We start from the raw sequence: 27,381 nt of genomic DNA on the forward strand, positions 1-27,381 counted from the left end.
TGAGGGTATCAAAGCAATTAAATATCTTTAATGTGATTATGCTATGTCTCAGATTTAATATTCTTCAATATTCTTTGATAACGGCTTTGCACATTCTTGGTGTTCTCTTAACCAGCTTCATTAGGCAGTCACTCATGATACCTTTCCAGTGTTGAAGAAATTGTCACATATGCTGAGTACTTGTAGGGTAAGGAACTGTACTTTATGTACTTTAGGAACTGTACTTTAACTGTATTTTATATTTGTATATATTTATATTTGACTTAAAAACTAATTTAAGAATAAACTATAAGATTAAAATGCCCCTAACACAATGAAAAACATACACTGAGTCAGATGGGTCTAAAATTGGACTGACTGTGCATGTTTTTTGTTTTGTTGGGGAGCGGGGATTCCTCAGGTAAGAGGTTTTGTGTGTGTGTGTGTGTGTGTGTGTTTGTGTGCGGGAGAGAGAGAGCGAGAGAGAGAGAGAGAGAGAGAGAGAGAGAGAGAGAGAGAGAGAGAGAGAGAGAGAGAGAGAGACTAATCAGACACTTTTCGACGAGACTTACAAATGTCACGCGACTAGGTTTATACACTCACATTTATAATGCAGGAAAATAACAAACGAAGTGAAAAAAGCAAATGACTGACTTATCAAGAGTAACTTATCTCTGCGAGCCACCAGACAACGTGAGAGCGTCTCCGCGGCTATATTTAACGGCCTCCCTGGCCATAAAAGGTCTCGAGGGCTGCTTCGACATTCCGGCTCGCGCCAACATTATTTTTGTTGTGTAGTCTGCAGTCCCTGTCCGCAGCGCTGCGTGCACCCGTGGCTTTGCTTGGATTTCCACCTTTGTTGACTATCCTTTGGTCTTGGAGATCGCTCCTCACTGGCTTTCAGGCAGCAGAGGTTCGTATAAGGTGAGACCAATGGTGACTCAATTTGCTATTAGCAACATAATCATTCTTATTCATTGAACTTGCTATATGACATTTTAAATGATAAACCAGTCCTTGTGCTACAAGTGTACATTACATACATCATGACGCATGTTAGTGCCGAAATAAGCTGTTAAATGGATTTTGACTTTGATGTATGTTACATCGCATGCTATTGGTTTGCATGTGCCTTTTGCTCTTTGAAGGTCTGCTCTACTCCAAAGGTTTGGAATTACAGATTCTCAGATTCTCTGGATGATGAAGGGGAAAGCGAGCTAAATTCACATTTCACTAATGCTGATTCCTTTTACCAAAAGCTATACTTTAATTATAGTATTGTATTTTGTATAATTTAATTATAGTATTTAATAGCTGTAGGGTTAGTTAAATTGTTAATACCGAAAACATGTATATATGATAGTAATAATAAAACTAATCTTGAGTTGATAATCTTGAGTTTCATAGTTAATTATAATTTATAGGCAACACTTAACATTATGAGGGTCATACTGAAATTTAAAAAATGTCATAATTATTTTAAAAAATATTGCATTTTGTGAGGCTTTCGATTCAGTTTAAATACTAAGGTTTAACTTTATGGATATTGTTTAACTTGTGTGTAGACATTTTAAGACTAAAAGAACTTCAGAACAGAGGGTAGGCTCTGAGATAAGGAGAACGCGATGTCCGGATCGATGCCGTTCTACCAGAAGCACCACCGTCACTATGACCGTGCCTATCGTAGCCGGGAGACGGCATCCGCGATCAGCCAGTACCAGCAGAGCTCCAGCAGTTACTCTGCTCACAGAAGCAGCAGCACCAAGGGGTAAGAGGGTGTGGCAAAATAGGGGAGGCAGCCAAGTTAACCTATCACATCATCTCCTGAAACCATCCTTTAACTTCTACTTTGGTCCAGGACCCCATTGATCCAGAACATAACATTCACTTTCCTGCATGTTCTCACTAAAGTACTAAGCCCCTGGTTTGTGAATCTTGCATGCTCTTTTGCCTTTGGTTGTGCCTGGTGCAAACAGAAGAAACTGTTTGGCTTACACTTAGCTTTTCTTTACATATCTATTCCATCTGTTTCTTAGTCGTGTTTAGCTTTGAATTATTCTTGGTCTAATTTTGAGTTACTTCACGTTTAGCTGTTGTTGATTGTGCTGGGATAGTTAAGGCCTGATCAATGTGCAGCGGCACAGGACTGAAAGCTCTAGGAGCAGCAAAAGGCAAATGGAGAGTTCTGAGGTCATAAACACTAAGGCCTAAATGTGGCTTGGTTGTTAATATTCAGTAGTTAAAGGCCTGTCAGATTTTAGATACTGGAGTGACCTTTAGTGTAGCTCAATCCATCAATGTGTTACTTTTTTTCATTTGTTTACTCTGTTACTGTGACTTTTAGCTTATAGTATAATATCTGTTTATTGGGTAATGTTAGTAGTGTAATGTCAGAGTTATATGATACATTGTTATGGTATGGGCTTATGCTTGAAACTGTACACTAGAAACCTCAAGCATCCATCTCAAGTACTCTGGCATTTTAAACTGCAAATCTGTGGTTTTATGGTTTCCATTTGTACTACGTGTGGTCGTTTTTATGACAGGAACAGTACAGCACATTGTACATTCTCAACCCTACACCAGATGTTCTAAACTGTACACAAATGCTGTCACACGCTGACTGACATGCGCACATGTACTCACATGTGAGCACATACAGACACACACAAACGCATGCCCAAAAAATCACATTCAATTATACAGATGCACGCACACCCACATGCACACGCACTTGTGCATGCACATACGCACTTCCTTAGAAAGCTCACTACATTTCCTGTTTTTGGCATGTCTGGATATCAGCGTTTCAACATACAATCTGTTAGTTCTTTTAGTCTTTAAATGTCTGATTATTTATCATTTAAAAAGTGAATGTTCATGGAGTATGCTTATTAGTTTGATCACTAGGACTCTGGGGTTTTGTTCTCAGCATGCTGATATCATTAGTTCCAAAGAAAGACAAATATGGCTTGCATATCAGGGTTGTGTGTATGGATTACATATTACAAGTTATATTTAGGTCCTTAACTGAGCTTTTGGACACTGTTCATATTGAGCAGCACAGTTTCATTTATCTAATAATTTAAATGAGGCCGTCTAGAAATCATTAGCCTTCATTTGGCTTGGGCAGATTGCAAATGCTGCAGTGGAATCTGAAGAAAGAATTGTATGATTAAAATACAAATGAGCCAAGGAAGCAAATGAAAAAGGATTCATTCTTTTGTGTATGTGTCGGTTTACCACATTTTCTTAAGAAACTCTCAAAGTTCATTCTTGTTAAATGCATATCCTGTATACTGACTGACAGAGGAATTCAAACTTGGTGTAAATACAATCACTGGACCGTTCATTACATGTCCAGTGTCCTGATTACCTCACTAATGTGATAGAGCCGTTCTTGTATTTATAGTGGCAGTTCTGTTCCAATGGTAGCTCAGTGGTTAAGGTACTTGACTTGTAATCTGAAGGTTGCTGATTCAAGCCCCACCACTACCAAACTGCCACTGTTGGGCCCCTGAACAGGGCCCTTAACCCTCAGTCGCTCAAGGTGTGCTCAATCATAATTGTAAGTTGCTTTGGATAAAAGTGTCAGGTAAATGTTCACTTGTGAGTTAGGTGAGCTTTTCTGTATAAGTTCTTCAGTTTCTAGGAAGGTGATAATTCTAATGAAGGTGACAACATATTGATATTGGTCAGCTCTGTTTTACGATCCTGGCCAGACCTTTGGCTCCAGCTGGATTCACAGAGATGTGTGGGCACAGTAGAAAATAACAGCAGACTGGAACACCTGGAAAGAATAGATGTGATTGATCAGCATGAACGTTGCAGAACATTGGCAAACAGTTCTTATTTGGAGACTTAACCAGCTTGCAGACTGAGTAGAGCTGTCTGTAGCAAAGACACAACACTACATAGAACATATTAATTGCAGGCCTTCTCAATGATCTCATTCTCATGCCCAAATTTGTGAGTTTCACCTTTCACCTATTGTAATGTAAGAATGTATAGGACCATTAGGCTGTTAGTTCAGGAATATTAGAACCTTTTATCCAATGCCATTTAGTGATAAGTATATCACAAAATGATTTCAGTGACCCTCAGGACTTGGAAGGAGCTTATCATGGTGGTGCCTCCATAGTTCACTCCATGGATTCCAGAGTTCTGTTGGCATGACTTCTCAGACTAGAGAGCCCCATAAGGGACTATTCACAAACCAAAACCCTCCGAGTCCAGACCCAGCTGCCTTGTAGTGGTTCTACGCTCCCCGCTGGGTTCCATAAACACTGGTGGTAATGAGGCCCAGTGTTGGTGACACAACTCAGGCAAAGCAAACGTACATCAAGCTAAACGCTCGAGTGTGGTTAATGTCCCAGCACTGAAATGACCATGCATGGTGCAGGAGGAAATGGTGATTGCAAGAACAACTTCCCGACTGTCAAGTGTGTTCTAGGATGAAAATGTGCTTCATCTGGGCCTAATAAAAACTATGACTACAATTTATAAAATAAATAACTCTCTCCTAATAATGCCCTACATTGTTTCATTATATTAAAATGATTCCAGGCAATGATAATGTTGATTCTGCATGGAGAATTTTCTGCATTTATAGCAGTTTGCTGACTCACACACCTCTTTATTCCTTTCAGTATTTGCAGAGTGCTGTCAGCTGTCCACATACTTAGTTAATAATTTTATAAATGCTCATTTTTATATCCTGTTTTTGTAATTCATAGAAATGCATTATAGAAATCCAGATGAAAGTGAATGATACAGGCATATGAAAGAGTTTTTTCTTTATGGACCATCCTGGACAGTGTGGACCGGTGACCTTTCACTCACGACCTATGGATTCAGTGACACGCTGTCCAAAAATAAACCCTTATGCACAGCATTGAGCCTGATACACCACGTGACCTCATCAAAGTGTTTCACTTCATAGCAGCATGCGGGATTACTCTGTTTCCACAGCACGGTTGGAAATTAGCATGTTGGTGCTTCACATGTTCTAATTATCTTCCAATCAACAGTGCACTACAAAATTGTTTTGGGTGGTACACATTGATTTCGTTGGAGTTTGCAGTAACAGCCAATGACATTTAAGCCATGTTGGCAGGTTGTGGGTCAGTCTGGGATACCTTGCTGCTCCATAGGGCCAGTTGGTTATATAAATGTCAGATATTTCATTACCATTTGGAAGGAAACATGTTACTTGAGTTATTTAACATCTTAAATTTCTCTGGCAACCTTATATATGAATCTAATATGAGAATATATGAGAGCTCTTTGAATCACATAAACAGTGGGGAATTGAGCACACTATTAATCAGTATGGGATGCTTGCACGTTATTCTCCGATACTGGAATTATGTGCTGCATTTGTAAACACAGACAATTAAGTGCCATGTCGACTGTGTCTCTATTTTTATTGCTAGATTATTTCAGTGATGTTTTCTTTCCTCTGACTCATACAACTCTCTTATTTATTCATTCTCCTGACTTTCCAATTCACTTTACAGTTTCTAAATACACATGCTTGTTTGAGACATACTTCAGCTTCTGAGCTTAAGGTCAGGGTTGCAGTGTCCTATTAGACGTGTGTGTGTGTGTGTGTGTGTGTGTGTGTGTGTGTACACTGAAAGTTCTCTCAAATGTGCAGGCTAGTTAAAATTTCAATTTGCTTTTAATCCAGCATCACACTGAAGCAAATTAATTCACTTTCTACTTTTATCTTTTCTACTTTGAGTGGATTCTGTTTTTTTATCTCATAGAGTTGCTTTTAAATTCAGACAAAGGACATTAACTCCCTTCTTTATCTCTCTCCCCTAATCGCTAATTTCCTTCTTTAAAATCCCTCCTTCATGACCCATACCACCTCCTAAATGCCTTATTACCCATAACACCTCTGCCATTGTGCTAGATATTTACTCTCGTGTATGATTATTTTTGTTGTGGGCAATTCAGAGCCATCACCTCTGCTTTTGTGGATGAATCGGGACTGAGTCCCCAGCCAAAGAGAACCAAGCCCTCCTACCTGGCTGTGGATAAAGAGAACCAGATTATAGGCTATGTGGTGCCCATCTTCAGAGGGAGGTATGACACAAGAACTCCCCAAATCCAGGAGACCCATAATGATAAGGGGAAATGAAAGGAATTTTCTTGTAGTTCAGGAACTGTTTGCCCTTCTAATTCTAGGTTTCTGAGCACAGGTGTAACTACCTTACTGGATTCTTCATGTTTTTTAGTAGTTAAGCACTGGCAATAATCCTTACCTGGACACCAAACATATGTTCTTATGTGAGATTGAAAGGGGTTGTCCCATGTAAATGTGTGTGTGTGGGTCTGTATGTGTGTGTGCCCGTGACACTTATAATCCACCCTCAACCCCACCCACTCCACCCCAGTCAGGAGTTTGCGACTGGTCTGTCAGACACTGAGGAGGCTCGGGCCAAAGAGACCGCTGGCTACCTGGCCCGTCGAGACCTCTTCACCAGTGGCGTGGAGATGGATCGTGTGGAGCACAAGTCACGCCGGACCATCATGAGGGAGTCGGCAGATCGAATTTCCCTCACCAAGAGGGTCAGTGATGATGACTATTTGTTCTCAGACTTGTAATACATTGAAATTAATAGCGCGGCAGACAGGTACATAATAGTGCATAATCGCTATCGCCTGCATCGCGACTGAAATAACACTTTGGACCATCCCGAACATTCAGCACTGAGCAAGATGTGACAGATATACATTTATTAATGGCACAAAATAACTGACAGAATAGTGGACTAAATTGCACAGTGAATGCAGTCAAAGAACACCATAAAACTTACCATGTAGAACATAATGAAGAGAGAGAGAGAGAGAGAGAGAGAGAGAGAGAGAGAGAATGCAAGAGAGCATGTCATCTACCACAACCCTGTCAGTTTAATGGTGCTAACACGTTGTACCACTTTGGTGCCAGATTCCTGAGGTTGCTCCTGTTTCTTATGCTACAGTGTCTGTGTTCTGGTTGTCTTTGGAGACTGTGCTAATGTTGTGCCAGTGATGCCATCACTGGAGTGCCTGTTAATAGCTGAGGGAATCCCCAAGAAGAATCTGGTTTCAGCCATCTTTCCAGACATACGGGACCACGGAAAGTCACAGACGCTGAAACTGCTACGCTAACTGCCTGTTACATGAGAACCAACAAAGCTGTGCCATTTTAGAAATGCTATTGGAACATCAGTAGATTACAGCATGAGGATTGCCTACTGAGTGACAAAAAATAACTGTTTGCTTTTAAATGTCTGGATATTTGAACATGAACTGTGCATCTTGAATGTGCCAAGTAGCAAGATTTAAATGCCCAACAAGCATGACATACATCCTATGTGGGATACAAATGAATGGCTGTAAGCAGCTGTAACTCTTTATTTAACTGGACACGAAGCCTGTGTGTGCACCTGCATCCCACAGATCCATGAGAACGAAGAGTACCACAAGCAGCTGAACAAAGACAGCCTGATGCACCCTCCCGAGTTTGTGATCAAACCTCGCTCACACACCGTGTGGGAGAAACAGTGCGTGCGGCTACACTGCACCATCACAGGATGGCCCGAGCCCCGAGTAGTGTGGTGAGTATACGCATGCGTGCAAACAGACCGCACACACACTTACGTTAATACAAAAGTTTTTTTTTTTTTTACTGCAGTATTAACCTTAGGTTAATCTTAAATTCCAGGCTTATTATTTTTGCTCTGTTCGTTCACAGTGGCTCTTTTTCGTCTCTTCCTGGTTTTGTTTTTTCTCGTAGCTCTTCTGCTCTTACCTGCTGCCCGTTCCTGGCTTTGTCCACACTTTCCTCTGGATTACATTTGTTTCTCTTTCTCGTCTCTTGTGTTCTTTTCTGCCTTGCCATACCTGTCGACTTTCAGGTACAAGAACAACATCAGCATTGACCCTATGGCTCAGCCAGGGAAGTACAAGATAGTCGACAGTTACAATGTCCACTCTCTGGAGATCAACAGGTCTATACACACACAGCACATCAGCATGTTTACACCGCATACAATATACCTGTCATATCAGGTCATAAACTCTGCCTTTATATATATATACATTTCCGAACAGGTTGAGGCAGCAGTCTTTATCATGCTCCATGTCTCAAAAACAACGTAGCAGTGTTAAACTCTCATTGTCAAAACTAGAGGCCCAATACCGCAGAGGCCATAGTATTTGGCCTTGATCTGATACTTGATCCATACCTTTCATGGCTTCTGTCTCCATAATACAGGGAGCATTTTAAAAAGGGCCCTGCGTGTCTGGCATTCGTTAACCTTTAGCCACTGTGGCTCTCATTCTATCACATTGCACACTCTTGCACGAAATCGAGCAGTTTAGAGGCCAGTCATGCTGATGTGCACTCACTGACACCGTAGTTAAATATTGACCTTTAATGATGTTGTCTTGTGCTGTGGGGCTACATGATAGATTGTAGTGCTCGCAAAAACTATGTCGCCCTGCAGTTGATGACATCACTGTTTGGAATCCGTTTCTGTTGCAGAATTTCACTTTTAGAAGCCCCGTAACTCCATGCAAGCATGTGAAATGATTTACAGTGTATGCATGTGTGTGTGTATGTGTGTGTGTGTGTATGCGTGTGTGTGTGTGTGTGTGTGTGTGTGCGTGTGTGTGTGTGTGTGTGTGTGTGCTTGTGTGTGTGTGTGTGTATGCGTGTGTGTGTGTGTGTGTGTGTGTGTGTGTGTGTGTGTGTGTGTGTGTGTGTGTCTCTGTGTGTGTGAGGCGCATGTGAGACACTGCTGTGTATGCAATCATGTTTCTCTGCTGTTTAAGGTGTGACTTCGATGACACGGCCCAGTATCGTGTGTCAGCCATGAACAGCAATGGGGAGCTTTCAGCTTATGCTTCTGTCGTTGTCAAACGTATGTTAAAAACAATCACTTTTAACTAATTGCATTAAATGATGTCAACCACTCAACCACTCCTCAGATTTGAGTTTTGTAAGGGTTCAAAAATCCTGAGGTAAAGTCAAATAAAAATGTCTAGTAATTTTGGACTCACCACGCATCACAAATCAGTACATGTACTATCTGAATTTCAAAAGCAAAACAGTCCCATTTATTTTATTATATACACAAAGTTCTTTGGAATTGAAAAGAAATCTAACAGCCTGACATTGATTTGATATCTAGGATTCAAAGGTGAAGTTGATGAGTCCCTCCCATCTCCCAGACCCCGTAAGTTTTTTAAAGTGAATCTTGAACCAGTTGAATTGGTTTAGGATACTAATTTGAATTGCATTCAAATTTTTGACCTTCGCTTATGTGTGTGAACAGTAGGGCTGTGAACTTTAGGCCCCTGCTGCTAATGCTAGCTTGCTAATGGATGTTTTGTTTCCCATGCACTGAAGAGAAACAGTTCGGCTCTCAAGGTAACCGGGCTGGAGGCTTTTAGTCCTTTTCCTCTCCCAAGCATGTTCGTGTGGTGCTCTCACAATTATATTTCTGTTGTGCATGCTCACTCTGTCTCAGTCTGTCATTCATTTTTGAGCTGGGACTTCCCAAGGACTCTAGCGTCTATGCCGCCATTTCTTTGTAATTAAGCAGACCTGGTAGTCCCCAGCGTCCGGCGTGTCCAGCTGTGTTTTACGAATATTTGCACTTTTAATATTAAATATATATCTCCTTGTAAACATTTGCATGGTGCCATGCTTTTCCACAGATGTCTCTGCGTATTCCAGAGTTTCTCCAGGTTTCTGTGTCTTCCTGCACACAGTGTAATCACATCTGCATTCTTGGATTTTTTTCCGCCATCTCAATCTCAATCTTAGTCTATGGCATTTGTCCTATTAATGAAGTTCATTTGCATTCTCTTTGTCATGGTTTCTGTGGTCTTTCTGTTGGTATATATGGTATATAGGGTTTTGAATGTTTGGTCTGTTTTTGAGTATCTTTGTCTTTCTGTGACTCAATGATTCTGATTTAGACCCCATTGTAGTGCTGACCGATTAGCAGATAAAGCAGATTTCCTGTGTAATTTGTGTTTTTGTGTGTGTGTGTGTGTGTGTGTGTGTGCTTGTGTGTTAGTACCTTGCCTTGAGTATGGTGTGACTTTCGAAACACACATTGTGGAGAAGTTTGATGTGTCGTTTGGGCGTGAGGGGGAGACACTGAGTCTGGGTTGTTCTGTGATCATCTACCCGTCTCTGCGGCGCTACAAGCCTGAGATTGAGTGGTACAGAGATGGTGAGGGACCAAGCCAGCATCTCATACATATATTTACAGTCTGCATTCATACTATATAGCATACTAAACTATATGTAAATACAGAAAAGAGACTGAAAGCAGTAAAAACATTTTTGAGAGTTTTTGGTACATCTTTTTGTTTTTTACATTTTTTTTCTCCACTGGTAAAGATTAAGAGCAACTCCTCCACTTACAAAAGGAGTTACATTACAGAGACTTTCCCACATAAGTACAGTCACTAAAATTGTGGTCCTTTACATTAACCTGATTTTGTGTATGTGTGTGTGTGTTTTAGATAAGTTACTGGTGCCATCGAAGTGGGTTCAAATGCACTGGAGCGGAGACAGAGCCACGCTCACACTCACCCACCTAAACAAAGAGGATGAGGGACTATACACATTGCGTGTCATCACCAAGTCTGGCTACGAGACACACTCTGCCTATGTCTTTGTTCGAGGTAAGCTCTGGCCTGCAACTGCAGGTGAGGGTGAACAGAATACTGTGCTACCCCGGCATCTTGTCCCAGCAGCAGTATATATGAAGACTCACTGATAGGCATTAAACTCTGAGATAGCCCAGATAGGAGGTTAAGATCTTTTAATGTCATGACCTTAGGCTTGGATGTGTTCGGCTCTGGTGTTCAGTAATGTTAAGCATGGTCACACAATTATTTCACTCTTGTCTAGCAGTGCATGTGGCAATGATCCGTCACGGATGGTAACCCTTCCCATACAACGGTCATCCTGAATTTAATCGATAAAACACAGAAACTCACACACACACACACACACACACACACACACACACACACACACACACACACACACACACACACACACACACACACACACACACAACACGCACACATACACACAAGTGCTAGACCATAACATGCAAAGTGGCCCAGGCAGCTGTGGAAAATCTGATGGCAGGCCCTTTTTGTTGCTGTGTGTCTGACTCCCACTGTGCTGCGTGACCTCATGCGAGTGCAGTGATTAGATCCAGAGTGGCCAAAGGGCTGAGAGCTTTGGTTGATGGATGTGGCAGAATGTCTTTCCAGTTCTTTGTAAGCTTAAATATTTAATTCTGGAAAAATACTGTAAATCTTGTACGTGTACTGAAAACTTTGTGAAATTGTGTATTTCTTTTTTTTGCTTCCCCCCTTTCAGGCATGTATAGGAACACAGAGACAAATAAGCAAAAGATTTTTGTAGATTGTGGTCAAATACACATACATAATTGACACAGTAATGGATATTGTTTTATGCTTGTTACTTCAAGATCATTTTGAAACTAAAACTGAATGCAGTTGTATGTCCTGTAAAAACCTAAGGGAGGCCATTTTGCACCATATTTTACTTCAGAAATGCATTTCACACTCAAAATAATAATTTTAAAACAATGAATATTGCAGAAAAAGATTTTTTGGTTGGAGGGTGGGTTTTCTGTCTCTCTGTGTGTGTGTGTGTGTGTGTGTGTGTGTGTGCGCACGTGTGCGTGCATGTATATGTGATCGTGTCTTTCAGGCTGCCCTCTGATCTCATGTTTCATTCTAATTTTGTTCCTGTGTGTGTGGAACAGCTCAAGTACTCCCTAGAGTCCTGACTAAATCATTATAATCCTACACACTTGCCACAGTACAAAGAATTCAGCACCCTACCCTTCAATATTACTGCATTTCTAAGAAGAAACTGGAATAAAGAATGTCAATTTACTACCCTGTAAATCCTCTACAGTGTGTTGTTAACAGTTTCACTGCTGGACACAGGCAGGTGCTGTAGTTCACCTGGTAGAACGGGCATCAATATTTCATGGGTTCGATTCCCAAGCATTGCACACACTGTAATACTAATCCATACTGATCCAAGTCACTCGGGATGCCGAATGCTTTACATGTGAGCAGAAGAGTTCATGTTCTATGGATTTGGGAGAGCAGATGTACAGAATGCTAACTAGCATGACCTTGTGTGTGTTTTAGATGCAGATGCAGAGGTGGCAGGAGCCCCTGGAGCTCCTCTGGATGTCTTTTGTCAAGAGGCCAATAAAGACTATGTGATTGTTACCTGGAAGCAGCCAGCCGTGGATAGGGGCAGCTCCATCCTGGGCTACTTTGTGGACAGGTACGAGTCTACACATTGCTGCTAACCTCATAGGAATGTCCGACAGCATTATGCAGAGCCCTCCTAAACCTTCAAACAAAAAGGTGGTCAAAAACTCTGCTGTTTGCTGGATAGAGTTTTTTTGAACCCAGTGATGTCCTTGTGCACCATCATACAATAACTAAATAAAGCTGTTTTTAAGGACAGCTTGTATGATCTCATGCCATATTTAGAGGGGAAAAGGCACTTGATGACTAAAGTTATAACTGGATTCTCAAAATGGCATGGCCCGCTGGTGGTAGCAACGGCCCCCTGGTGGTAGCAACGGCCCCCTGGTGGTAGCAAAAAACTTCTGTCCACCCCCACCCCCCACCCCCTCTCCTGCCCACACACACACCACCTCTCTCTCTCTCTCTCTCTCTCTCTCTCTCTCGCTCTCTCTCTAGGTGTGAAGTTGGTACCACGCATTGGATTCAGTGCAATGACACACCAATAAAGTTTGCCCGATTTCCTGTTACCGGCCTCATCGAGGGCCGGAGCTATGTTTTCCGAGTGCGTGCTGTGAATAAGTGTGGCATGAGTCATCCATCACGAGTGTCCGAGCCTGTGGCGGCCATGGATCCCGCTGATCGCGCTCGCAAAGGTGGGAATATTCTACCATGCTAGCCAAAATGCTAGCTAATATATGCTAGCAAACACATCAGCTAAAACGATATATATGTGTCCTAGCTTTCTTAGAGCTTGTAAGAAAGTGATGCTTGAAGCGCTTTCCAGAATAAGCAGTAAAACGTTAATAATTATTAGTGTAAGTTGTCAAACTTTCACTCTGACAAACATTTGTCCCTGTTTTTCTGTCCCTGTTTTTTCTTTCTCTCTCTCTCTCTCTCCTGTAAGGGGCCTCGGCACCATGGACTGGTCAGATCATCGTCACAGAAGAGGAGCCCGTTGGTAGGAGTTGCTTCTCCCAAGGCCTCGCCGCTTTCACACTGACACACATCCGAACAGTCTAGAATGGCCGTATGATGACTGCCAATACCAATATACTCCTGCATGTCCTAGTCTCAGCACTGTTCATTACTATTCACTATTCACTATTCATTACAATGTTATACATTGAAAAAAAGGATTTGTTATTTCAACCTAAAAAAGGAAGTTAGCAAATAGCAAAACAATAAGAAACAATAACGAATTTAGAGTTCAATTAAACCAACAGGCTACCTTTTAAATTAAAACAACAAATATGCTCATAATGTGCTCATAATTACATAAATGCATACCTGTGGTCAGTGAGCAGTAACCTCTGAAATCTCCATAACTCTTATAGAGGGTGTGGTTCCTGGCAAACCTTGTGAGCTGATGGTTACAGAGGCAACCAAAAACTATGTGGTGCTGAGCTGGCAGCCCCCAAGCGAGAAGGGTCATGAGGGGGTCATGTACTACGTTGAGAAGGTCAGCAGATCGCAGTAACTTCAGATTTCCATCATAAGTACACTATAGGGGCTGGCAGTATGCATCTCCCCTCATGTATCCCTCCTGTCTTGCCAGCACAGTGCTTGAAGTGTCTGAAGGTACAAATGTATGCTTGCCTGTTTGTGTCTGTGTCTGTGTGTGTGTGTGTGTGTGCGCATTACAGTGCGTGTCTGGCACTGACAGCTGGCAGCGCGTGAACACTGATATCCCAGTGAAGTCTCCTCGCTTCGCCCTGTTTGACTTGTCTGAGGGGAAGTCCTACTGTTTCCGTGTACGCTGCTGCAACTCCGCTGGAGTGGGTGAACCTTCGGAGCCCACTGAGGCCACCGTAGTCGGAGATAAACTGGGTGAGAAGAGTTTATATGCTGCTTTAGGACATCACACAATAACAGTCTCATATACTAGTCTCCTATACTAATACCTACTGTAGAATATCCAGCTTATGCTATGTTTAGCCTATTTAGTGATGATGCCTTATGAGTTATGAGTTATGAGCACTTATGTTCCGTAATGGCTTCAGGACAATGCTCAGTTTAACAATGACATGTCTTCCACCATCCAGATATCCCATCAGCTCCGGGGCGTGTAGTGCCAACTCGCAACACAGACACATCGGTTGTGGTGTCCTGGGAAGCCTCGCGGCAGGCTAAGGAGCTGGTGGGCTACTACATTGAGAGCAGTCTGGCCGGGACGAACACCTGGGAAGCCTGTAACAACAAACCCGTCAAGGGCACCAGGTACTGCAAAGCCCCACAGACATGAAAGAAAACACACCCAAGAACACAAAATCCTGCAGCACTTTGATGCTCTATAGAATTCTATGATGTGCGTGTGTGTGTGTTTTTGTTTGTGTTTAGGTTTATATGTCACGGGTTGACGACTGGTGAGAAGTATGTTTTCCGTGTGAGGGCAGTTAATGCTGCTGGGATCAGTGATTTCTCGCAGGAGTCGGAAGCCATTGAGGTTAAAGCTGCCATTGGTGAGTCAACGCTGCCTGAATGTTATGCCAGGTTTTCAATCCGGATGTGGAAAAAGTTAGGTCAGATTAATCAGATGGGCAATGCTTTTGTGAACAGTGTTCCATGTTCCAACTTTTTCCATGTTCTGACTTCATCTCTGTTCTGAGAGGGGACATGTTCACGACTCTGTCTACCATTCTGATTCCCTCTGTGTTCCAACACCATCGTTCCACTGCTTCCATGTTCTCCATGATGAGACCACACCCACACTCTACAACTCTGCCTATGTTGCACACAGGAGGCGGGGTCAGGACTTGTAGGCTTCCTCTAGTTTGGGTCCTAAGTGATCCAATGTAGTGGTGACTACAAAACCGGCTCACCCGCCTGGCTTTCTACACTCCCGAGTGTCCCAAACCCCACTTCCACAACAGTATTCCCATCCTGTATTGCTTCCTTTCTTCCTTCACCTATAATTCCCTTCTGAGCCAAGCCACCCCCACTTCGTGACCCATGGTGACATTGGTGGTACCTGAGGCTTTATACTCTCCACTTACCCTGTACCCATGGTGACTGAACCCATGGATTCGCCTCATTTTAACTCATAACCAACATCACTTTTTCATCATTTATTTGGGAAGACTTTATAGCATTATTGAATTTCTTTGGAGGAAATCGGTGGGTTGTGTTGCCAAATAACCATATGCTTATTTCATCAAGGAATGATACAGTCACTGTATAATTTTCATCTGCATGAACTAACCTCCTTCCATTTTTAATACTTTTTTAATAGTGTGACCTCTCTTCTCAATCTGTGATACTCAGATACGCTGTCATACTGTCATGCTCTCACACTCATTCTTCCTGCTCCGATTATTTCCCACTCCCTCTGCTTTTCCATTCTTCTCCTTTGGCATGAATCTCTGTTCAGCCATCTTGTCTTCATTTTTTTTTCCACTTGCAGTCAGTTGAAGACTACATATTGCTGTGCGACTCAGAATTTAATCCTTATGTTTTATCTCTAATTTGTAACCAATTATGGTTGTTGGCAATATAGTAATAGTGACAAAAATAGATACATGCATGCTGCTGCAGAAAATAAAAAAAATATATATCAAAAACAAGACTAAATAAAAAGGTAAACATTATGGCTGTATGAAGTAGTGTTTGCATATTGTTTAGAAATGTTCGTGTGCTACTGCGTGTGACCAATTGATCTCTGTTTTTTCCTTTGCTGTTCCTGCTAACTCTTCTAGGGGGCGGTGTTCCTCATGGTGTGTTACTGGAGTCGGGGGGTAATGTGGTTGGACTAACCAAGCACGGTCCATGTGGGGAGGGCAGGCATGCGCCCCCTCCTGCCCCTGCTACCACGCCGCTAACTTCTCTAGCTAATGTCAGCAAGGGGGCCGGGGGAGGGGCCGACAGCAAAGGCTCAAGAGGGCCTCCGAATGCCCTCAGCACAGGCAAAGGGGCAAAGACAGGCAGTATAACCTGGGCTCCCCAAGCAGGCTACCAATCGCACACTGAGTCTGGCACTGGTTCCAACCACCAAATGGGCGGTGAGCCAGCTACCGGGCTGGTGTCCGAGCAGGTTGCTAGCACCTCCACTGAGAGATTAATGGAAGGCGCGATGGAACTGGCGACAGAAGTGCCGGCAAATCATAAGTCCTCAGTAGACTCTTCTTCTCCGGAGCAAGGGAACGAGCAAGTCAGGGGGGATGGGTGCAGAGGGTCAGGTGAGAAGATGGAGTGAGTGAGCTTTTTCCACTCCGAGCCTACACACAATCTTCTTATGTCCTCTGAGTTCGATTGTCTTTTTCTTTCCTCAACCACCTTACTCTTTATATATCTTCATCATTTTATATATATATATATATATATTTTTTTTTTTTTTTTTTTTAAACTTTTTTCTGGTCTTGAACTTTTCTACTTAATTCTTTTTCTCAGTCGTTCCTGTCATTCCTACAAGTTCTCTGACATGAATTTTGTCACGCTCTATCAAATGTACTCATCCTGGTAAATTAATTTACTTCATGATTTTTTCTCATTCGTGAAGTTACTGCATGGAGTTGTGCTATTTTCACACATTCCTTCATTGCATTTAGCTAACAGGTGATAAAATGTATCAAATGAGAGGATGGCACATTGTTCAGAGGTGAGTTTTTAAGACCACGCAGTGTGCACTTTTGCTTCACGCAAACACAGATGGGGGTTTTCTTGGCACCTGTACAGCACTGCCCGCTGCTGCCACTGCAAGCATCACCTTCCTTAGCTTATAAAAGGCACCTACTGAGGTTCTCAGTAACTGTGTGGAGAATTACCAATGTACAAGATACCACCATTACAATACACAAATTGTAATCAGGATCTCTCCTGATCTAGGGTCATTACTACTTCCGTTATTATATCTGATTTGCTAACTGTGATTTATATAAATTAATACTGCAGATTTTGGTCTAAATTGATTGACATCTTTAGACAATGTATCATTATTTCCACAACACCTGTGAAAACGAAAGAGAGAGAGAGGGATGAAATTGTGCCCAGATTGAGGTATCAGTGTCTTGCTGTTGATATCCTATATGAATGGTAACCCGCAGTCCTCCGATATCCCAGCCTCCCCTGCCCCACCCTTTGGCATCACCGTGCTGGAGTGCGTGCGAGACTCTATGGTCCTCGCCTGGAAGCAGCCCACCTTCATGGGTGGTGCTGACATTACCGGCTACTTCGTGGACTACCGCGAGGTCATCGGCGGAGTGCCTGGGAAATGGCATGAAGCCAACATCAAGGCAGTCAGCGAGCGGGCATACAGGGTGAGTGCTTAATCACATCTGCACCCATCCTGGCACCTGCCCTGTTATTTGCCATCTGGCATCTTAGCTGGGTGCATCAACAGTCAACAGTTCCAGGGTCAGTGTTTATTCCTCTCTCACTTTTCATCTATCTTCCTCTTCCTCTCCCTCGCTCTCTCCCTCTCTCTCTCCCTCTTCACCAACCTCTCTCTGTTGCCAGGTGTCTGAGCTGAAGGAGAACATGCTGTATCAGTTCCAGGTTCGCGCTGCCAACATGGCTGGGGTGGGCATTCCCTCTCGGCCCAGTGAAATCTTCAAATGTGAGGAGTGGACCATTGCTGTGCCGGGTGAGTGTGTGTGCATGTTGGAAACAAGTGTGTGTGTGTGTGAGAGACAGACTCTGACTCTGACTAACATTTTCTTTCTCCCAGGACCCCCACATGATCTTCAGCTGCAGGAGGTGCGTAAGGACTCCTTATTGTTGCTGTGGAAACCACCAGTGTACCAGGGTCGTGACAAAGTCAATGGCTACTACGTAGACATCAAGGAGGCAGAGGCACCTTTTGAGTGCTGGAGAGGAGTTAATGAGAAGGCTACGAGCAAGACATACATGAAGGTGTGTGTGGTGTTTTTTTTGTGTGTGTGTGTGTGTTCGTGTGAGTGTATGTGTGTATGTGCAAATATGATTCACTAATGGGTTTTTAACAAATGAGTATGCGTGTATCACGTACAGCGTGTGTAACAATACACTAACTGATGGCTTATCTCCATGGCTCCAGATCAAGGATTTGAAAGAGGGCGTGACTTACATTTTTCGTGTCCGAGCTCAGAACAAGGCCGGTGTGGGCAAAGCTTCCGAGCCAACAGAGCCAGTTCTGGCTGAAACTAAACCAGGTATAAGCCATCATTGGAAGTGTCTCCTGACCACAATTGATTTCTGATGGCTTGACTCTCAGACCCCAGACCAGCAGACTAATTACTGCAATGTGATAGCCTGGCATAAGTATAGTTTTGTATATTTGCAAGGCAAAATGTTCTAGAAACTAGCTTATGCTTTAAGGAACGCTACAAGCATAAGGGGTTCAGTTTTACCTCAGTGCTACACGTAGTTTACTAAAGTTTTGTACTTTAGGATATCTAATAAGTCAAACTGAAGACCAAACTAAATGAAACATGACAAGATAAAAATCTGATGAGAAAACAACCCTCACTTTTTCTCAGGTACTGCAGAGTTGGTTGTGAATGTTGATGATGATGGCGTGATCTCGCTGAATTTCGAGTGTGCTAACCTCACTGCCGACTCCAAGTTTGTCTGGTCCAAGAATTATGAGGAGATCACGGATGATAAACGCCTAACCATGGAGACCAAAGGCAACAAGTGAGCGTGTGTTTCTTTTTCGGATTCATTCTTACTAAACGTTAAGATATTTATTAGGAAACACGATTAAACAAAGCAACTTTTTGTCATCCAAAGACATTTGCTCATAATACATGCAGAAAGAAAAGTTTAAACGATTTAAATTAAGACCCTTTTGGGGTCTAATATTTCACACAAACTATCGTAGGTAGGGATATAAAATGATATTTGATAAGCTGTATGAGTATCTCTTCCTGAAAACAATTGTGTAAATGAGTTTAGTAACGGGGAAATGTCACATTCTGTCACATAAATTATGGCAAGACTATATTAACAATAAAAAAGGTTCAAGCAGAGCTTTGTGTACAAGTTAGTTTATGACTGATTTGTAACTGATCCTGATTTGTGAGTGATTCTGTAGCCACGGGGTTTTAGGGATGGCATGTGCCGCTGTTATGGAGTGGTGTGGCTTCTTTGTCTGTTAGTCTATCGAGTTCCTGCTTTTCCTCGTGCAGGTCCAAAGCAATCTTTAAAGCTCCCTCAGAGGAAGACCTGGGCATCTACTCCTGCCTGGTCACCCACACCGAAGGAGTCTCTGCTAGCTACTCGCTCACTGAGGAGGGTATGCCGTCTATTTCAATATGTCATAATCCGAAACCTTTTGCCCTGCTTTCCTGCATTAGCTTACGTGGTGTGTTACCCTTTCTGAACACTGTACTGCTTTCTCTTTATGACAGGCCTGAAGGAGCTGCTAAAGATCAGCCACGACCACAAATTCCCAAGTGAGTGTTGGACTACATTTCCCACAATCCTCTCACAGCACAGCTACACTACTGCATGTTCTGCTCTTTTGAAAAAAAAAAAACAGCAACTTTCACTACCCAACAACCTCTCCAAAATACTTTCACATATTAACTGTTCCCTTGTAAGTGAATTAGATTCTTCAGTTCATTATTGTGTATGTGTATAGGACATCAGAATCACAATCACAACACATTTACATTAGCTACTTTCTTCTGCACATATGAAGAATATTACATTATATTACAAACAATTGTGTACTGGCAGCACCAACAAGACCTTATCACACCCTTTCTATTCTACCCATAATTTTCCTTGAAATGACAGTATTGCAGTAGATCCTGTTGTCTGACTTTCTCACAGGTTTGTCTCATCTCTGTCTCTGTCTCACCTCTGCCCTGTCTCACCTCTGTCCCTGTAGTTATTCCTTTGAAGTCAGAGCTGGCCGTGGAGCTGCTTGAGAAAGGCCGGGTTCGCTTCTGGCTTCAGGCTGAGAAGATGTCTGCCAATGGCAAAGTTGAATACGTCTTCAACGACAACATCATCTCCCAGGGAGACGTAAGTGGAACACACACATACAGCTGAGCTTGTGAGTGTATGTGATATTGGAAATGAGGAATCGGTGACTGTTTTCATATGAAGGAAACCACTGGAAATGAGGAATTGGTGACTATTTTCATATGAATGAAACCATGTGTTACCAGGCTCCAATTTCATTGTCCTTTAACAGACACACATCACTTGTACTTGTGTTGGAGAGGATTGTTGTATTTGTTTGTTTGTTTCAGAAATATAAGATGAACTTTGATAGGAATACTGGCATCATTGAGATGTTCATGGAGTCACTGGGCAAGGAGGATGAGGGAACATTCACGTTCCAGCTCCAGGACGGCAAAGCTACCAACCAGTCCAGCCTGGTACTCATCGGCGACGGTACACACACACACAAACAAAAAAACCCCACAGGCATTAGTATTCACATTTCCATATATTTAAGAGAATGGGACTGTCTGTTTTGCAGTTTTCAAGCAGTTGCAGAAACAATCTGAGTTCCAGAGGAAAGAATGGCACAGGAAACAAGGTAAAAGTTTGAATAGTGTGTGTGTGTGTGTGTGTGTGTGTGTGTGTGTGTGTGTGTGATTGTGTGTGTGTGTGTGTGTTTGTGTTTAATCACTTGAATTTTCTTGTTAGGCCCTCATTTTGTGGAGTACCTCAGTTATGAAGTCACACCTGAGTGCATTGTAAGGCTGAAGTGCAAGGTCAGTTTTTAATTCAGTTGAATTCATTTTAATTCCATTTCATTAAGTTCAGACCAATTGGACACAGTTCACTTTAGATAAACTATACTGGTCTATACTGACCGCTTAACTGTATGCATAACTACTGGGGTCTCTAGGTTGGTAATATGAAGAAGGAGTCTGTGGCGTTGTGGTATAAGGATGGAAGAGAGATTAAGGCCAATGAGAAACTGGACTTCTCTGAGGGAGTGCTGACCCTGGAGATTGCCCAGGTGAGCCTGTTTGCGGACATTTATGAATGTTTACATTCAGCTGACATTTTTATTCAGCTATTAGGATTGTCTCTTCAACCACCGTTCTTCTCTTCTTTAATTGTGGTTCTTTTTGTTCATTCTCTCTTGAAATCCTCTTTAGTGTTTGAAAGCCCCTTTAGTGTCTGACTAAAGCCTAACACCTCACACCCGCGATAATGAATTTGTGTAGTGTTCTCACTATGATGTGTCCTTAACTTTTTATAGCAGCATAGTATGCGTGTGTCTGTGTGTGTTTGTATGTGCAGATGTTTCAGGGTTAGATGCTTATATGAGAGCATAAAAGAGTCAAAAAAGTGATATGATTATACATGTTATAAATGAGTATTTGATCTTGTGTGTGTGTGTGCATGTACATGCATGTGTGTTTGTTTGTGTGTGTACATGGATATGTGTGTTTGTGTGTGTATCTTTGACAGATCTCTAAGAAAGATGCAGGTGTGTATGAGGTGGTTGTGAAGGATGACAGAGGCCAGGATAAATCCACACTGAACCTGACTGACCAAGGTGACTTGCTCGCACTTTAGGAAATGTGTTCATCTCTTTCTGTCCATGAGGCTCGTCATTCTGATGTAAACAAAGCTAACAAAGTGTATTTCTTTGCTCAACCTTTCTAGGATTTAGGGACCTGATGAACCAAGTCTTCAGTGTTATTGGTGAGTCTTCAGGATGAGACTTTTGAAGACAACTGATGCACTGTGTTGATAAAGCTTTTCTCCAATGTGTTCATTCTTGTCAACATGTTTGTATTTTGTATTATATAAATAATTTATTGTTAACAATCTAGCTAACTCCTCCACTCCACTGAAGATTCAGAGCACAGAGGAGGGCGTTCGCCTGTATACCTTTGTCAACTACTACAATGATGAACTGCTCATCACCTGGCACCACAAGTATGTGTGTGTGTGTGTGTGTGTGTAAGACTTAGTCTGTATAAGCCTCTGAGGCTTAATGGTCTTTCCTGAGTTAGAGGCAGGTGTGCTGTAGATGTCCAGGCCTGTGCGTTATTAAACTACTCTGGGATTTAGGGATGCTGCCATTGCCTTTACTGATCGGATTAAGAGTGGAGTGGTCGGAGAGCAACTGTGGCTGCAGATCTCTGAACCAACCGAGAAAGACAAAGGCAAATATGCCATAGAATTCTTTGATGGGAAAGGAGGACTAAAAAGAACAGTAGAGCTGTCTGGACAAGGTAGCCCCAAACACACATACACACTCACACACATGAAAGCACACACACACTCATGTGCACGCACACACACACACACACACACACACACACACACACACACACACACACACACGAGTCTGGTAAATCGGTGAAAGGTGATAGTACTCTAATGTCACAATGTGCTTCTTCTAATATTTTCAGCATACGACGATGCCTATGCAGAATTCCAGAGACTGAAGTAAGTTGCTGAAAGCAGTGGCCTTGCTTGGTGCTGCTCTGCTGTATTCCTCCATGGTGGGGCTGCTTATCTTATAAACGTGACGCTTCACTAATTTATACTACTTTCTCTCCTCCCTCTGACTGTCTGATCTGTTTATCTCAGGGCTGCAGCTATTGCAGAAAGAAGTGAGTAAAAAGTCCCAGCAGTCACCCACTCCCCTGTTTGCACACACCTGCATGCACTCACACACACGCACACACACACACAGACAGACATTTCCAACATGCTCCTTTGCTTCTCCAGATCGTGCTCGTGTGGCTGGAGGTCTGCCTGACGTGGTTACCATCCAGGAGGGCAAGGTACCAACTCCTGAAGTCCACTATACCCCTGCACAAGCATCAATACCATTTGCTCACTTCTACAGCTATGTTCACCTAACTGCACGTTCATCTGTGCCAGGACATGCTATGATGACATTCCACAATAATGTTTCTTGAGTAGTTAATCGTATATGACCTAAAAATATCTGTCAGTCTGAGCCCCCTCTAACCATCCAATATGACTACACCCTCTGTATATGGTTCATCTCTGTCCTGTCTGTAAACCGCTAAACCTTCTGCTTTCTTTTCTTTCAGGCCCTCAACTTGACGTGTAACATCTCGGGTGACCCCGTGCCTGAGGTCACCTGGCTGAAGAATGACAGGGAGTTGGTGTCCGATGACCACTTCATCCTCAAGTTCGCATCGGGCAAGTTTGCCAGCTTCACCATCACCATGGTGAACACCAACGACTCAGGCAAATACAGCATCCTGGTGAAGAACAAGTACGGCACGGAGAGTGGCGACTTCACCGTAAGTGTCTTTATCCCAGATGAGGAGCCCGGCAAGAAAAAATAGGAAACACTGCAAGCAGAACTGGGCATCAGCGACTGGAAAATGAGTAAATATGTACAAAGGTCGAAAGATAACAGAGCCACTTCCAAAGAGTGCCCTCCTAAATAATTAGCTGATTGTGGTGCCTGGAAATAGAATTTGTTGATGATGGTAATTTTCAGAAAACATACAAAAAGCCCTGCGATAAAATAGGATGTTTAGATGTCAAGGGGTAGTTTCACTTTTAGAGGGAGCAGTTACATAATGGTGCTAAACAGAGGACATGGGCTGAAGGTAAAAACACTGGTCCAATCTTTTATCCAACTGTCACATTAATACCAGGCAATGCATTTAGCGTGCTTTATTGTATTTAATGAGCTAACAGAGAGCTTGTTGAAGTACCCCAGGACTGAGCTTCCTAGTCCCGACTATAAAGACGTCCCCGTTTCTGTTCCTTTCCACCTTGCGACACACCTGCATTTTACAGTTTGTTGCCATGAAGCGGAGCAAAAAAGTAATGGTGTGTCCTCAAGGGCTGAACTGGGAATGCCTGCTAGCCACGCTAGCCACGCTAGCCTAGGGGCAGCATTTTAGCTTTACTGTTTTGTTACGCTCGAGTGTGTGTGTATGTGTGTGTGTGTGTGTTGAAGGTTTGCTGAGAAAAAAAGGGCAGCCCTGACCTGAGAAACTTTAAAGCTCTGGGATGTTGGATTATTTGGGTTTGCTTTATCTTCCCTCCTTGCTGGGAATGTGTGTAGAATATGCTGTCAATGTGTTATTAATAAAGTGTCATTTCACTGCATGTTAGTAATGACATCCTTCCACATTTGAGTAGTATAACATCACTTCCTGAGTCAGTGCGCTGTTTACTTTGCACAGGCACCATTTCCCTGGCATGTCATTGCAATTGTGACATCACTTATTGCTGCATAAAGGTTTTGGCAGTACTTCCTGTGTCATTACAAGACAATGATAACTGTCCTGTTTTCAATAAACAGAGCACATACTCCCTCGCTTCCCTCTCTGTGTGACTGCACTGTCTCATTCTTGCTTTCCCCACCCTCCCTCACTCCCTTTCGGCACTCGTCTGCTCCTTCACTCCTGCCATCTCACTCTGCTCCATCACTGCCAGCCCTGTGTCTGGTGCGGGCGATGCTACCCTGGACCCCTGAGCGAAGGAGCGTGCGGCAGGCAACTCCACAGGCTCCCTCATGCCTTCTCTCATACATGTGCACATTCTCAGCTTCTCTCTCTTATACATTCGCATACCCATGAAAACAAAGAGAACAATAGGGGGAGAGTCATGGACATCACGTCCATGCATGACGTTACTGATAGTAGTTGCTGTTTGAACAGTGTGTAGCAAGTTTTTATTTTCATGCAGCAGCCAGTATTTACACTGTATGTTCCCTATTACACTAAATGGTACCATATGAGCTAGAGTCTAACAATCATTCACAATAATTTGTCATTTTCTCATGTTTTCCATCAAATTTAAATTTATTAGAATTAAACTGCCTAAACAGAAAATTAGGAAACATTTTACACAATGACATCATGATGTTTGCTAATGATCACCAAACTGCACAAGATATACCTTCATTTTGAAATCACCCTCAAAAATCTTTAACACTGCATCTGTGGGGCTCTTAGGGTAAGCAGTGTAGAACCAGGTGATTGTATTCACTGTGCAATAATTTTGTCTAAAATACGTGTATTAAATGCACATGGGAAGTCTTGGTCTGTTTAGACTGTTTATATACAGTCGATATGACCCATTGGGTGGAATACACTCAGTGCCTTCTCTGGGTGTATTATGACACTGAGTGCCTGTGGAAATACATGGTGAGATCTCCAGATTTTCACAGTGATTGCATTCACTAGTGATTACATTCACAGCGAGTACATTCACTAGTGCTTACACTCACTAATGATTACATTCACTAGTGATTACATATGCAGTGATTGTATACGCAGTGATCACATTCACTAGTGATTACATTCACAATGATTACATTCACTCAGAATCTATACTAAATTGCTGTTAGCAAAACAGTAAGAAGGTAAGTAGGCATTCCACATATTCTAAATGCCCATATGAAATAAATATTTTATGTTATTCACTAAAACTGGAAAAATCCAGTGTATGGTTACTAGCTACCAGTGTCATTCCCATTTCTAGGTATAATTCTAAGGTAAAATATAATGTCATATGTTCTAATTCTTTGCTTTAACAGCTGAACGTGGTGGAGAACTTGGGAGACTTGGGTGTACTTTCATACCTGGCTGATGCAGATGGCAATGTGGTTATTGGGCCCACAACACCCACTCCCCCTGCTCTGTTGTCTAAAACTCCAACACCTGTCAAATCCAAACACTCAACCCCAGCCATTTCCACTACACCTGCTTCAAACAATGCAGGTTCTGCTGCCACAGCACATCTCTCTCTGTCTTCAACTACCCCCATATCAGAGGAGAAAACAGCAAATGAGAAAAAGAAGGAGAAGAAGAAAGTGGCAAAAAGGACAGGTGAGATGGTAAATTTCAGAGTTATTTAATGTAGCTAGAAAACATTTGAGAACACTTTTGCATGACTAGCTTATAAATGTAAGCTGATGTAAATAATAATAATAATAATGACAAAAAATGCATGGAGCAGTTTACACTGCAGTATCTTTGCTTTAAATCAATGTAATTAATAGCTTACAAGTCTCAATGTTCTATGGCCAAACGAGACAAAAGATTTATGTGAAACTGCAATCTAGGAAACTTTTCAAACCTCTTCCAAGCTGTTAAGCATGTTGGGAGGATTATATTGGTGTTGAATGGGGCTTCCTGGCTGCCTCTGGGCCTGGAAGGCTCTCAGTCACTGAGAGACCAAAGAGTTCCAAGCTGTGTGAGGAACTTCTCTGGGAAAATATTAGGGTGTCTCTGTGATCCAGAACTTAAAGATGCTGGCTCATGTAGCATGACAGTGATCCAAAATACAGGAGACAATCAACAAAGGTAAAAATTCATTTTAGAACAGCCAGTTCCAGTCCTGACCCTAGACCCCTTGAGGTGAAATAGACTGTTCCAAGCAAGACTAAATTATACATATAAACATTTGCAGAGATGAACATAACAAAAAACCTCCGTACAGCAGCTGATCAGAATTTTACGTAATTAATATTTATTTTTTAATCAATTTGTTCAGTAAAGAAATGGCAGTGTATAGTGTTTTTGGCAACTTAAATGATGATAAGATCATATTTTATGTGCAATCCAGATAATTCCAAAAGTATGTAGGCACTAAGATGTGTAACTGTTTTTGAAGAGGGTGAGAAATGAATCTGTCAGAATGAAGTTTTTATCAGGGCTGTCTCACACAGATTCTGTTGTTTTGAAACGACCCGTTGGAGAGGCGGCATCAGATGGGGCCATGCCCACAACACCTGTTTCACCGTGAGCACACCCACTGTCTGACCCAGAAACAGCACCACAACCATCAGAAGAAGAGTGATACAGTGCGTGTGTGTGAGTGAGTGACACAGAGAGCGAGCGAGAGAGAGAGAGCGAGAGAGAGAGAGAGAGAAAGAGAGAAAGAGTTGCATCCAGGAACAAAAATAATGCTTACTAATACTTGCCTTGGTCTAAGGCTCAGAGAAAAGAACATAAGTGTTATGCTGTAGTGTTACTGTGTTTCTGTTCACGTGTGATGTGTTAAAAGGCACTGATCCAAATATCTTTGAAGTACTTTTCTCTGCAGTGGAAGAAAATATCTCCCTGCCTGTTTGTAATAACTATATAAAAGCTTAAGTAAAATGAATCCCATGTCACTTATTAACTTTCTCATTTATTCAATAATTATTTAATAAACGATGTGACTGATGAA

The 27,381-nt window shown here is 42.3% G+C and overlaps 1 protein-coding gene across 9 annotated transcripts; it reads left to right on the forward strand.

The window, feature by feature from the left end:
• The first annotated feature begins 581 nt into the window (after window positions 1-581).
• On the forward strand, window positions 582-27,381 carry myom1b (myomesin 1b). 9 transcript variants are annotated; one of them, XM_027013103.3, is made up of 42 exons: window positions 582-903; window positions 1,128-1,145; window positions 1,545-1,747; window positions 5,944-6,072; window positions 6,384-6,558; window positions 7,432-7,589; window positions 7,890-7,982; window positions 8,809-8,897; window positions 9,168-9,212; window positions 9,386-9,406; window positions 10,062-10,220; window positions 10,516-10,677; window positions 12,199-12,340; window positions 12,766-12,962; window positions 13,214-13,270; window positions 13,644-13,768; window positions 13,953-14,136; window positions 14,352-14,526; window positions 14,647-14,768; window positions 16,002-16,019; window positions 17,362-17,558; window positions 17,758-17,884; window positions 17,969-18,153; window positions 18,317-18,431; window positions 18,759-18,915; window positions 19,410-19,516; window positions 19,632-19,676; window positions 20,117-20,253; window positions 20,484-20,628; window positions 20,717-20,776; window positions 20,887-20,954; window positions 21,092-21,205; window positions 21,664-21,751; window positions 21,862-21,900; window positions 22,032-22,137; window positions 22,273-22,436; window positions 22,617-22,653; window positions 22,798-22,820; window positions 22,939-22,994; window positions 23,271-23,486; window positions 25,745-26,036; window positions 26,879-27,381. In XM_027013103.3, exons 3-42 carry the CDS (start codon window positions 1,605-1,607, stop codon window positions 26,953-26,955), a joined length of 4,749 nt encoding a protein of 1,582 aa, XP_026868904.2. In that variant the 5' UTR covers window positions 582-903; window positions 1,128-1,145; window positions 1,545-1,604; the 3' UTR covers window positions 26,956-27,381. The 9 variants fall into 9 exon arrangements, with proteins under 9 accessions (XP_026868904.2, XP_026868905.2, XP_026868903.2 ...); XM_027013104.3 differs by lacking the exon at window positions 1,128-1,145 and having other exon boundaries at window positions 582-892; XM_027013102.3 differs by lacking the exon at window positions 1,128-1,145 and having other exon boundaries at window positions 583-903.

Source organism: Electrophorus electricus, chromosome 13, assembly GCF_041902795.1.
Source record: "Electrophorus electricus isolate QZ-2024a chromosome 13, ASM4190279v1, whole genome shotgun sequence".
NCBI classification, from domain to species: domain Eukaryota; kingdom Metazoa; phylum Chordata; class Actinopteri; order Gymnotiformes; family Gymnotidae; genus Electrophorus; species Electrophorus electricus.